Below are 11,556 nucleotides of genomic sequence, written 5' to 3' on the forward strand. Positions count from 1 at the left end.
TACACTCTGACATTTGTCTCCAAGTTTGCCTTTTATAGATGAGTCGTTAAGAATTTCAAACAGCACTAACTTTACCAAACATAACATTTTAGAACATAACAAGTCAAACAAAACAACTGATTCTAGAGGGAAAGTAAATGGAAAAACATCATAATCATCATGACTGAATCTTCGACATTTTAGTAAGAACAGAAGAAGCTCTGGATACAAAAGGGGTCTAGGCCTTGTCTTCTTCATCTTCTTCAATCTTAGGAGCCAAGTAGTAACGAATGTAACCCATCTCAGCTACCTTATACTCCACCACAACTGGCAGCTCAGACGATAAGCTGATCGTCACCGTGTCCGACAAAGGAGTTGCCTTTGTGAAGGAGTTCATGTACCTCAGCGCAAACGAGAGTGACACTGGCTCGTTCATCTCAATCACAATTGCATCTTCCGGCTGACAATATACAAAAGAAAATCTCAGCAAGTTGCTCCAATCAATCAATCAGCCATAAATGATTGATAGACATAGATGAGACATACCTTGTCAACAGTTGTGTTCTGTCTCAACACAATGTTAGCTGTCCCAATGTCACCAGCAGTAGAGAACTTAACCCCTTCTTTAGTCACAGATATCACAACTGAAAAACAATTACCATTAATCAGTCTCTCTCTATAGACCAACGTTCAAAAAAACATCCCTAAGCAACCATTAAGCATTTTATATGAGATTATTAAATAGTCAGGAGTCTAGTCAGATTATTTAAATGACTAATTGATATATAGAGCACTAACAGAAACAAATGAGAGTGTTACCAGTGTCACCGATGGTACTGAGATCTTTGCAAATCCTAGAGAACTCATTAGACGGCATCCTCACGATCGAATGATACTCAGCATCAGGTATACCCAAATGCTCACTGTCTATATCCATCAGCTTCATCTCAAAATCTGCAATCTTGTCTTGCTCTGTAAAAATAAAATAAACACCACAGTTAAAAAAAAACCATCTCGTTTTTTTTTTCACTGGCAGAGGTTAAAAAAACGCAAAAACTTACTGGGACTCTCGAACATGAAGGTGACGGTGTCGCCGCCGTCATCGGCTTTGATGGTGATGATGTCGTCATTTCCGGCGCATTTGAGCATCTTCGACATGTTACCGAGGTTCATCCCCATGGAGAGGTTACGGTCGCAGCGGTAGTGCTCGAAGCCCTCGGATCTGAGCAGGAGGGAGACGAGCGCCACGTGGCTGGAGTCCATGGCTTGGAGGGAGAAGCCGGTGGTGGAGCAGTCGAAGTTGGCGTCGTTGACGAGATCCTTGATCGATTCGAGCACCTTCTTCAAGAGAGAGCCTTGAACTAGACGTAGCTCCAACATTTTTCGGATTAATCAGAGAGCTTTAGAATTCGAATCGATTTTCTAGGGTTTTGGGGAAGAAGAGTGAAGAAGCTGGGGTTGTTTCGATTTTATAAGCTTTTTTTATTTTCTGGCGGGATTTTGCAATTTATTGACATTTACTTCCCGCCAATGCGTTAGTAGGAGGGTGTTTCTGTTATTGTAAAAGGTAAGAGGTTTGATTTGTAATTATTAAAAAGATAAATTTTGCACGATTGGTGAAAGTTTCGGGTTTTTCTTGCAATATTCTAATGGCTCATGGCGGGAGTCGATTTCCCTCCTTTTACAGATTGGCGCCTCTTTATTAAGCCCAACCCATAACGATAAGCATCTGTTTGGACACAAGGATATTAGTACCCCTTTCGCGTCATAAACAAATCTACGAAAGAGTTTTAAAAGCCTCTCTTCCGGTCAGCGGGTTTTGAAGAAAGACAATAAGTTCAAAACTTTGGGATAAACGATCAACTTTGGGATAAACACCGCCGCGAAAACCACCGTATCACCTCAAAACGCAGCGTATAATGGCTTCTTCCTCGTCTGAGCCACTTGAACTAATCGTCAACGTCCTCTCAGCCAAGCACTTGAAGAACGTCAACTGGCGCAACGGAGACCTGAAACCCTACGTCGTTCTGTACCTCGACTCGGATCACCGCCTCTCCACTCGCTCCGATGATTCGACTAAACCGGTGTGGAACGAGCGGATCACTCTTCCTCTCACCAGATCCGTCCACGAATCGGTCCTCAGCGTCGAGATTTTTCATTCTAACTCGTCGGATCTGGCGAAGGCACTCGTCGGATCGGTTAGGTTTCCGTTGGTTCGATTAGTTGACTACGAGGGGGCGTTTAACTCGCTCGAGCTGATCCGTCCCTCGGGTCGGACCCAAGGGAAGATTCGCTTGAAGCTCGAGATCAAGGAGCGGCCGATCCCACCTCAAAATTACTATTCTGCCCCTAATGGTTTACAGCCGATCCAAGCTCAAAATTTCTATTCTGCCCCTGAAGGAAACCGTTATTACTCCCCACCTCCAGCTCCGATCACCTCGCCGTCTCCTCAGCGCGATTACAGAGACTTCTCACCTTATCCATTCACTGATCACTACTATTCCAGATTCTACTACCCTCCCCCTCCTCCTCCGCCACGTTCTATGTACGATCGTGCCTCCAATTACAGCCTGCCGCGTGTCCCATCTGCTCCCGTTGATCACAATCCTCTTCCTCCTCGGTTTCCCAACTACCCTCCACCGCCCAGTGGCCCGCCATCAGCTCCCGTCGATGCCTTTCCGGTGAACGACGCTCCATCAGCTCCCGTTGATGCCTTTCCGGCGAACGAGTACAAGCCGCAAGACCCACCTGTGAGCTCGAGATTCTCCAGTTATGGAGTGCCAAGTGGCCCATCGGCGCCGGTGGATTACTCTCCTTACGATCACAGGCAGTTGCAGAAGACGATGGGTGGGTTGAGCTTGGAGGAAGAGAGGGCTGTTGCGGCGGAGAGGTCTGAGAGCGAGTTTGGAGCTGGGCCGAGCAACAGCTACTGCCGTGACTATCGCCGTGAATGTTAGGAGAGGAGCTAAAAAAAGCTTTGGAGTTTCATAAGTGTGTGATGTTATAAGTCTTTGTTATCATCGTAGTTACCCTCCGTGTTGTGTGCTTATAGATCACCAAGTAATGGGTGATGGAAAGTATTAACCTTTGAGGATATGATATGTCTATAAATCTATATGTATTCCGTTTCTCTTATGTGTCTGAAGAACAGTTTAGAAGGTTGGCACCCTTTCTGTGCCTTTGTAAATGTTTCAAAAACATCTTCAGTATCTTATATTATTTCAGCTTCTTTCTTGAATCAGGCTATTGTGCTCTTAGGGTTAACGTTCTAATGTGAATCTCTGTTCGTTTACTGTTTGAACCATGCTCAGATTAGGTGTGGTAGTATGCTCTGTCTCAGCCATGAACCGTCATACGTCTTGCAGGGAATACTTTTGCAGGTTGGTTCAAGACTAAAGCAGAATAATCATGTGGATCCAATCCTTGTTTGGTGATTCCAGTGTGTGAGTTTTACTTCCTTGTCCTTTCTTCTGTACATAATGAATGTCTGGAATATCTCTCTTGTGAATTGTAATATTGGAACCAATGTTCTCCTTGAATCAAATAATAATTCATTGGGGATATGGTTGGTGTTAAATCTATCCTGCTAGCAGTTTTGCTTTATATTCTTTTCCCTATTGGCATTTTTGAAGCCTGTCATATATGTCAGTCAATCGCATGCCATTAGCATCTAATCACTTGACTTTATACCGCAGAAACTATTGTTCTGATCCCTATGGAATGTTCTCACATGTAATTAAATGCATCTTATATGCTTTCCCATATTCTTGTGCCTGCTGCCCACCACTAACTTGTTTTTTTCTCTCTTTTTTGCTAGCCGCAGACTCGTGAAAGGAACCTGCCATCCATAAAGGTACGTTTGTATTTGGCCCCTCCTGGAGTCAAAAAATAACTTTTTCAGATTGTTTTGGTGCACACATGAGTGAATATCAAAGAATAATGATACCAAATGGTTGCTTCACAAGAAATAACCTTTTTCTTCACTTAAACAAAGGGTTATTCCCTATGTGGACCGTAAAGAAAGAATGAAAAAATTAAACTAAACCTAGTCTTCTCTTTTTGCTATTGCGCATAGCTCTCTTTAGAAAATTTGTAGATCCACTTTAACTACAGTTCTTTGTATTATAGGATCGGAAAGTTACACTCTTAGAAATTATTTATGTGTTTATGACTCGAGTGCTTATCATGGCCTAAGCGTAATGATGTTATGAATACATCTAATCGTGTCTTTTCACCTCTTTGCCTGAACTATTAGCACTATTTTTTTCAGCTTCATGCCCTTATATCTCTCTCAGTATCCTCATATTTTTTTCCCTGTAAACCTCTCTCACTCTCTCTTGTTATGTCAGCTACTGGAACAAAACGAATCAATACAGAGACTACACCGGTTCAGAGAGATGCCTCGGCTAAGCAGACCGCAACCAAGGGACCTTATGGTGGTAAGAACCCCGGATGCACAACGAGCTGCGGATTGAGGTTACCAAGGAAAACAGAGGCCTCAGCAGCAAGATGGATTAAGCATCTTGGCTGTAAATTTGCAAAAGGTTTGCGTCTAGTGGTGATGAGGAAGAAGAGAGAGTCTCCAGCGTCCAAGGTTTCTTCTTCTTCCTCCTCAGGGAGATCTCAGCCGTCAATCATGCCAATAAGCAATGACAGTCATAGATCAGAGGCTATAGAAGACTGCATAGAGTTCATCAACTCATCATCCTCCTTCACCAGATCAAACTCTACTTCTTAGCAAGTTCCATCTCTCCCGAATCCGTTGTCACCGTTGTTCATTGTCTATATCTATTTGCTTATTTATGAGAATCACATGTAATTGTCTACGTCTGTATGTGACTTTCTGTTGATGGAGTAAAGTATATATGTGATCAGTTATCATCGTCCTCTTGCTCTTTCTCTCACTCTGTCTAGAAATGTTCAACCTTTGCTGTTCAAGTGTTCATAAACATAAGAACCACAGAATATTTATTATATGCAATAACTATATTTAAATGTCATCATGTAACATGATTTAATCTACTAAAGGTAAACTAAAAATAGCTTATCCAAACAATTGTATCCACCTTCAGTGAATGGTACACCAACACCTGAACCATTCAATGTGTGTTAACAATTTGATTAGCCTAAAATGACTAATCTCTTTATACTGATGTTTCACCTAATTCTAGCATATCTTTTGTTAGATAATGATTGCATCTTATAGGCCGCGTTCAATTTGCTATAAAATACTATGCTTTTGCTGGTCTACTAAAAGCTGAAACTCCCACTAATCGTAAATAAACATCAATCTGCTGATGTTTTTGGTCCACTAATATTCCTGTATGTATGCAAATCTTATATCGATCAAAATCAAATAAAGTATTAACCCGAGGGGACCAAATCAAATAAAAAGTGATGACAAAGCCCAAATGTTTAAGCAAATCACAGAGGCCACCAAGCCCATGTTTAAAAAACACTTCTCGCCCACAGCCACCGGCAATCTTCCCGCCATGGATTCCCGGCGTAGCCTCAAACCTAAGTTTTCAAACACATATCTTCTTCCCCTTCATGGCTCTGATCTTGAAATATAATTAAAAAGAAGCTGGAGATTTCAAAATGGACGGTTACTCTCTCTCTCTCTACCTCGGTGTTCTCGCTCCTCCCACGTTCCTCCTCGCCTCTTACGCGTTGCGTGTTTCCTAAAAAGGCCAGTTCGCCACCTTCGTCGCCGCTTCGTCCTCTTCACACAAAGCGGCGACGATCTGATTCCCACTACTCGATCGTACAGATTCGAATCGAATCTACGCTCCGTGTTTCCCGCGATTATCGAGCTGATATAAAGTGTAATCATCTTCCTTATTCGCATCACTCGCATCTTCGATTCCGCGAATTGAGGGGGGGGAGAGAACGAATCTGCGATTCTTCTCAAGGTAATCATCAGCTTCCATGTCTCTCTCTCTCTACTATCTTGCGCGTTGCGTGAATACGTAAATCTCAATTAGCTGCAGGAGCTTTGAAGATATGACTGATGTGGAACGTGAAGCGATTGTTAACGATGAATCAGAGCCGAATCGATTCAGTGATAATGCTAGTAAAAGCCTTGTCTGTCAACTTCATAGTGGCTTTAGTGAAAGGTAACAGTAATGCTTAGGCTGAATGGTGTTAAGGAAAATTGAATAGAACTTTATTGGTTTCTCGCTGCAGGTTTCTCAGATGGAGACGGAGGTATCTTCCCGTTGGTGGAGGTACCAGACGTGGCCACGGTTCAGTGAAGCTTTCGGGACCTCTTGTTTCTGGAGCAGCTTACTGTGTCTCTTCCTGCAGCATGATAATTATGAATAAGATTGTTCTCTCCAGCTATAATTTCAACGCAGGAGTCTCTTTGATGTTGTATCAAGTAAGAGATACTGATCCATGAGCTTGATATCCTTACCTTTATGATGATTTGACGAAAGTTGGTGTTATCAGAACTTGATCAGCTGTTTGGTGGTAGCTATACTAAAACTCTCTGGAGTGGTTTCAGTGGAAAGATTTAACTGGAAGTTGATAAGAGTGTGGATGCCTGTTAATGTTATCTTTGTGGGCATGCTCATCTCAGGAATGTACAGGTAAGGTTTCAACATTTGTCAGGAGACTAGACTAATTGGTGAAAATTTAATTTTAAAGACTTATTTTGTAACATTACGTTTCTGTTCCAGTTTGAAATACATAAACGTTGCTATGGTGACTATACTGAAGAATGCAACGAATATTATTACAGCGATAGGGGAGTTATACATGTTCCGAAAAAGGCAGAATAACAAGGTTTGGGCTGCAATGTTCATGATGGTAAGTTAAAATCTCACATCTGTAGCAACCCTGTTTGATGTCAAAAGTGATAACAAACTAAGAGTCTGCAATATAGATCATCTCTGCAATTAGCGGAGGCATCACGGATCTTACATTCAACGCGGTAGGGTACACGTGGCAGACTGCCAACTGCGTTCTAACTGCAAGTTATTCAGTAAGTTCACCCTTATGAAACAAGTAACAAGATTCACACACACTCTATAATGATGATCTTGTTCAACTCTATGTCACAGCTTACTCTGCGCCGAGTCATGGAGAAAGCAAAACAGTCCACAAAGTCTGGGTCCCTTAATGAGGTGTCAATGGTGCTGCTGAATAATCTCTTGTCACTGCCTTTTGGCATAATCCTTATCATCTTACTGGGTGAATGGAGATACGTAATAAGCACGTAAGAACAATTAAAATAGACCTACACTTGTCCAGAAATTTAGTATCTTGTCTTTTTTTTTAAACCCTTACATTTGTTGGTGTTTTACACTTTGGCAGGGATGTGACACAAGATGCAATGTTTTGGGTAGCCGCAACAGCAAGTGGCTTCCTTGGTCTGGCCATCAGCTTCACTTCGATGTGGTTCTTGCATCAAACCGGACCCACAACGTACAGGTATCTCTCTTTTTGGACTACAGAAAGAAACATTGCCTTATAATCTTTCATTTGTAAGTGGGTTATAACGGTATGATGTTCTTTCTATAATGTTGGCCAGTCTGGTGGGTTCATTAAACAAGGTTCCGATATCATTATCTGGTCTTGTACTCTTTGATGTCCCTCTCAGTCTCCCAAATTTGTTCAGCATACTTTTTGGTGAGTAAAACTGTTCTGCTCCACTTATATGCTCTCTTTTTCTATGGTGAGTTAAGGTAGGAAAGATTCAATTGGTGTATGTTGATTTTGATTTTGCAGGTTTATTTGCTGGTGTTGTCTTTGCCAGAGCCAAAATGTCATAACCGTGTTTCCAAGCCAAAGTACAACTCGTTGCAGAGGCTGAAGACAATTTTTCTATAAAAAAAACACAGAAGAGAAAGGCTTCTCGATCTGTAGCTAATAGTTCCAACTTTGGATACATTTTTCTTATACAAGGTAGAAACATGGAGGTTCTATCGATTTTCAGTTTTGAGAGCTTACTTTAACGTATCAACCATAAATTGTACATGGATAATGGATAAGTAATCCATACATTCGACTTGAATGGTTGCTGAGGACTCTTTAGTATATTTAAGATTTCTGATCTGTTTACCTCAAAAGATTTTGGGTTTGTTCTGATGTGACTACTGCACTCCAAATTTGTTAAAACACTAATAAACAAATTATAGCCTCAGTGCGTAAACTGGTGAGAAACTGACAGGCGCATGGTTGTCCAGATAAAAGGACATGTCCGTGACGATATGGATTAATCCAAGGAGATTTGCCACATGACATGAGTTTTGTAAAAAAGAAACACACTGTACATTTAGACAATTGTTGTGGCTCTTTTCTATTAGCTAGGTTGTGTTACCGTTGCGGTGGAGCATCTAGAGGGAAACACGTCTCATCACCACCGGTGTTCCAAAGAAAATGTGCGTAGTTAGCGGAGTAAAATGAGTTGGTTGGATCAGCAGAGATTGCTTCCAAGAACGTTTCCTCTGCTCTCCCTATATCGTTCCTAGCTTTCCACAGAAACGTCGCGTATTTATTCAGCGCCTCCGCGTCTGTTGGCTCTGCTTTTGCCGCTCTCTTGAAATACTTTTCCGCTCTGTATTCAGACCCAAACAACAATAAGAGGCCACGTTAGAATGTGACAAAGATCTAGCACAGGTGTGGTTTTGTTACATTAGGGTAGTGAGATAAGAATCTATATAAAAGGGTAAGTGAGAAGGTTATAAGTGAATTGGGTTCTGGTTATAGAACGTGACAGGTGCATCAAATCAAAGTTGTCGGCAATGAAAACGCTATTGAATTATGGGTCATGGGTAAAATGTACTTTCTGATGACCTTTTTCATCAAAATATCTTTGGGTTTTAAATAGTATTGAACTATTTGTTATGCACATTTTAGCGATTAGTGCCTAGGAACACTTAATGTGACACCGATGTAATCAACAACTTGTCAGAGCAAAAACTTATTAACAAATCAGTTTTTACTTTGTAGTATTTTGATTCTTGGAGGAGAAGTAATTATCAGAACTTCACCATATCTCCACTATCATGCCAAGTTTTTTAAAATCTTTTATTTGTTGGGAACCCTGAACCCTAAAAGACAAAATCTTTGGGAAATAACACAAGAGTGACATTATTTTATTTTATTCTGAAAATGGAGATGTGGAATTTTCTATCTACTAGTTGTCTTCTTTCTCTTAAGTGGTAAGAGATAACTGGTTCACTCATTTTAAGCCTATCCGATTGGTTCTTATAGTGATTTGATTATGACAATTTGTTAGCTAACACCTTATATATCTCCTTAACCCCCTACACATATCTATCATTCCATGACTTCTTTTTTTTGAACTATTACTCCATGACATTTACTTGTGACTATAAGGATCGACTTTGCAACATGTAAAACGCAAGATTTGCATGCAAGAGTCTAAACCAAATCTACACACTCTAATCATGATCTAAACAAAGAACAAAATCAATACAATATTTTAAATCACGCTATCATTATAATACGATGGTTAAATGTTAATTACCTGTCGTAGTCATGAATGATTAGGTAGAGAAACTGAGCGTAATTAGCGAGAAGGAGAACGTTATGAGGCTGCTGAGACAACCCCGTTTGGTAGAGAAGCTCCGTCTTGAAGTAATCCATTGACTCTTCAGCTTCTACTCGTGCCTCCACCGGAGACACCATCTGCTTCATCGTCTCGTGATCCAACGTTTCCATTTTCTCCGACTCCTCCAAGATCAAGTTCCACTGTTTAATCTCTTCTTGTCCCGACGCAGATACGTCTGAATCCGAAGTTGAAAACTGAGATAACATTCTGAACTTGTCAGACCCATCGCCGTCTGTTCCGCTTTGTACCGGCCGGATGTTGTTCCCACCGCTGCCGCCGTCGGTGGGAGAAGAAACAGAGAATGTCTTGATCACTGAGGAGTCGAACTTCTCATGGGACCTAAGGCAAAAAAAAAAAATTAAAGTCTCTAAACTAATATTTCATTAAAAGTTTCTGATAAATGTTTTTTCAAAAAATTATAAGTATATCTATAAATAAATTTGTGACAAAATAAAAATATTTTCGAATAAATAAAAAATTTCACCCCTTTTCTTATTTTTATAATGTAAAAATAAATATATTTTTTGAAGAAAATCGGACTCTCACTTATTAAAAAATAAGAGGTTTTGAGTGGTTGCACTGTATGTCCCCTTATCTAAGCCGGCATTGGTCTCCGTCGTGTCGAAACTCAAAGATACGGCAGCTAAGGCGGAGTTTGTGCCGATAGAGTAAACCGTGAAGTTGGCTAAGAGGATCATAACAGAGACCATCAACGTAGGAGTGGTAGAGAAAACTTGTTGGAACAACCAAACGAACGATGCATGCATCTCTTTCCTCACGCGAAGGAGGACACCTTGGAGATCTTCGAAGAGAAGAAGCTCTCTCATGTGTAATGTGAAGCTCTGGAGTTCACGGATCATGAACACCATAGAAGAGAAGGCTCTCTTCACAGCTGATGATTCACCGACTTGTTTGATAACTTCTTCCTCCATCTTTAGCTTTCTCTTTATAATCCGAAGCGAGAGAGGAAGTTCGACACTGTTTGCTTTCCTCTCGATGGTTGACATTTGGACCGTCTCATGCCAAGGTGGTTTCATTGTGTCCATTATACTGAAGTCATGACTTCCAAAGATGTCGTTGTCCTCTTCGTTGGAGACTTGGAACTTGAGAGAAAGCTCTTGCATCTTTTTTGAAAACTCCTCCTCTGAGAAGGGGTCGACGCTTGTGCTAAAAGCTCTGCGAAGCAAGTGAGTTTTGGTGTGTCTCGATGATTCCCAGAGCTCACAGGACAGAGAGCGTCCGTTGTTGCCGATGCTACGTCGTTTTGAAAGAGATGAAACGGTGGAGGAAGATAGGGTTTGAGACAGGGAAGAGGAGTGATGAGCTACACATTGATGCAAAGTTGAGGTTGTAGCTATTTTCATGCCCATTTTGGAAAAAAAATATCTTCAGAATATTTACCTTGTCGATTATATAGTTTAGCAATAAGAAAAACAAAAGTGGAGAAAAAAAGAGCAGAAGCTGGAGGCTACTTTCTTCTTCCTCACGCACTCTATCAATGTGTTTTGTTGGAAGGAAACAAATAAAAACTCGAGAGAGAGAGATAACCCTGAAGTGGAGCTCGAGGCAGATGATTCAGTTTAGAAGGCGAGCTGCTCTTTTTATACAATAGCCAACAAGATTTATCTTCTTTTTTTTGTTCACTTAATACTTTCACTTAGCCAACAAGATTTATCAAACTATGAAAAAATATATATTTTTCTAAAAATAGCATGTGAAATAGTTTACGTAGAATAGTCAACGAAATATCGCAGAGGAGCAACGGAGAAACCGGTAACAAATAAATTAGGGGTGTTACGTGACATCCCAACTTTTAAAGATTAAAAAAAAAATCAACTAGGAGAAATACTCTTTAGATTTTACTAAATCATGTTTTATGACAAAATTAGCACACAAATTTTTTTATTTATAAAAAATAACATTAATTCAAAGTAAATATATATTTTGTTTTATATTTGAGTTTGAGATTAGTGATTATGATTTAAAGTTTAGATTAA

At 40.5% G+C, this 11,556-nt stretch overlaps 5 protein-coding genes across 7 annotated transcripts; 3 read left to right on the forward strand and 2 right to left on the reverse strand.

Annotated features, from left to right (window-relative positions):
- Positions 1-70: 70 nt before the first annotated feature.
- Positions 71-1,403, reverse strand: LOC106420145 (proliferating cell nuclear antigen). The gene is given in 4 exon segments (NM_001316112.1): positions 71-439; positions 526-623; positions 799-951; positions 1,041-1,403. Coding segments are annotated over 4 exon segments (792 nt in total). The 5' UTR covers positions 1,360-1,403; the 3' UTR covers positions 71-217.
- A 258-nt stretch (positions 1,404-1,661) lies between these two features.
- Positions 1,662-3,217, forward strand: LOC106420144 (leucine-rich repeat extensin-like protein 3). Its single transcript, XM_013860985.3, has one exon. It carries the CDS (start codon positions 1,899-1,901, stop codon positions 2,934-2,936), a length of 1,038 nt encoding a protein of 345 aa, XP_013716439.1. The 5' UTR covers positions 1,662-1,898; the 3' UTR covers positions 2,937-3,217.
- A 621-nt stretch (positions 3,218-3,838) lies between these two features.
- LOC125591352 (josephin-like protein) lies at positions 3,839-4,865 on the forward strand. Its single transcript, XM_048765452.1, has one exon. The coding sequence runs from the start codon at positions 4,322-4,324 to the stop codon at positions 4,715-4,717; it is 396 nt and encodes a 131-aa protein (XP_048621409.1). The 5' UTR covers positions 3,839-4,321; the 3' UTR covers positions 4,718-4,865.
- A 574-nt stretch (positions 4,866-5,439) lies between these two features.
- On the forward strand, positions 5,440-8,051 carry LOC106419816 (GDP-mannose transporter GONST2). 3 transcript variants are annotated; one of them, XM_013860653.3, is made up of 10 exons: positions 5,440-5,891; positions 5,964-6,095; positions 6,166-6,358; positions 6,430-6,569; positions 6,660-6,789; positions 6,866-6,964; positions 7,044-7,198; positions 7,297-7,407; positions 7,514-7,611; positions 7,711-8,051. In XM_013860653.3, the coding sequence occupies exons 2-10, from the start codon at positions 5,983-5,985 to the stop codon at positions 7,752-7,754; spliced, it is 1,083 nt and encodes a 360-aa protein (XP_013716107.1). In that variant the 5' UTR covers positions 5,440-5,891; positions 5,964-5,982; the 3' UTR covers positions 7,755-8,051. The 3 variants fall into 3 exon arrangements, with proteins under 3 accessions (XP_013716107.1, XP_013716106.1, XP_022564731.1); XM_013860652.3 differs by having other exon boundaries at positions 5,444-5,891; positions 7,297-7,413; XM_022709010.2 differs by having other exon boundaries at positions 5,444-5,891; positions 5,970-6,095; positions 7,297-7,413.
- An 84-nt stretch (positions 8,052-8,135) lies between these two features.
- Positions 8,136-11,207, reverse strand: BNAA09G49560D. The gene is made up of 3 exons (XM_013860651.3): positions 10,106-11,207; positions 9,476-9,898; positions 8,136-8,539 (listed from the first exon to the last, which is right to left on the reverse strand). The coding sequence occupies exons 1-3, from the start codon at positions 10,927-10,929 to the stop codon at positions 8,299-8,301; spliced, it is 1,488 nt and encodes a 495-aa protein (XP_013716105.1). The 5' UTR covers positions 10,930-11,207; the 3' UTR covers positions 8,136-8,298.
- Positions 11,208-11,556: the final 349 nt, after the last annotated feature.

This window comes from Brassica napus, chromosome C8, assembly GCF_020379485.1.
Source record: "Brassica napus cultivar Da-Ae chromosome C8, Da-Ae, whole genome shotgun sequence".
NCBI classification, from domain to species: Eukaryota; Viridiplantae; Streptophyta; class Magnoliopsida; order Brassicales; family Brassicaceae; genus Brassica; species Brassica napus.

What these genes read in the sequence shown, in the direction of transcription:
- LOC106419816 (XM_013860652.3), top strand. Translation starts at nt 5,983, where the DNA reads ATGACTGATGTGGAACGTGAAGCGATTGTTAACGATGAATCAGAGCCG. An exon ending in TCTCTTTGATGTTGTATCAA is followed by an intron (nt 6,359 to 6,429) that starts GTAAGAGATACT and finishes TGGTGTTATCAG; the next exon opens with AACTTGATCAGCTGTTTGGT. An exon ending in CTCATCTCAGGAATGTACAG is followed by an intron (nt 6,570 to 6,659) that starts GTAAGGTTTCAA and finishes TTTCTGTTCCAG; the next exon opens with TTTGAAATACATAAACGTTG.
- LOC125591352 (XM_048765452.1), top strand. Translation starts at nt 4,322, where the DNA reads ATGTCAGCTACTGGAACAAAACGAATCAATACAGAGACTACACCGGTT.
- LOC106420144 (XM_013860985.3), top strand. Translation starts at nt 1,899, where the DNA reads ATGGCTTCTTCCTCGTCTGAGCCACTTGAACTAATCGTCAACGTCCTC.
- BNAA09G49560D (XM_013860651.3), bottom strand. Translation starts at nt 10,929, where the DNA reads ATGGGCATGAAAATAGCTACAACCTCAACTTTGCATCAATGTGTAGCT. An exon ending in AACCTCTTATTTTTTAATAA is followed by an intron (nt 9,899 to 10,105) that starts GTGAGAGTCCGA and finishes TTTTTGCCTTAG; the next exon opens with GTCCCATGAGAAGTTCGACT. An exon ending in ATCATTCATGACTACGACAG is followed by an intron (nt 8,540 to 9,475) that starts GTAATTAACATT and finishes GTCTGAATACAG; the next exon opens with AGCGGAAAAGTATTTCAAGA.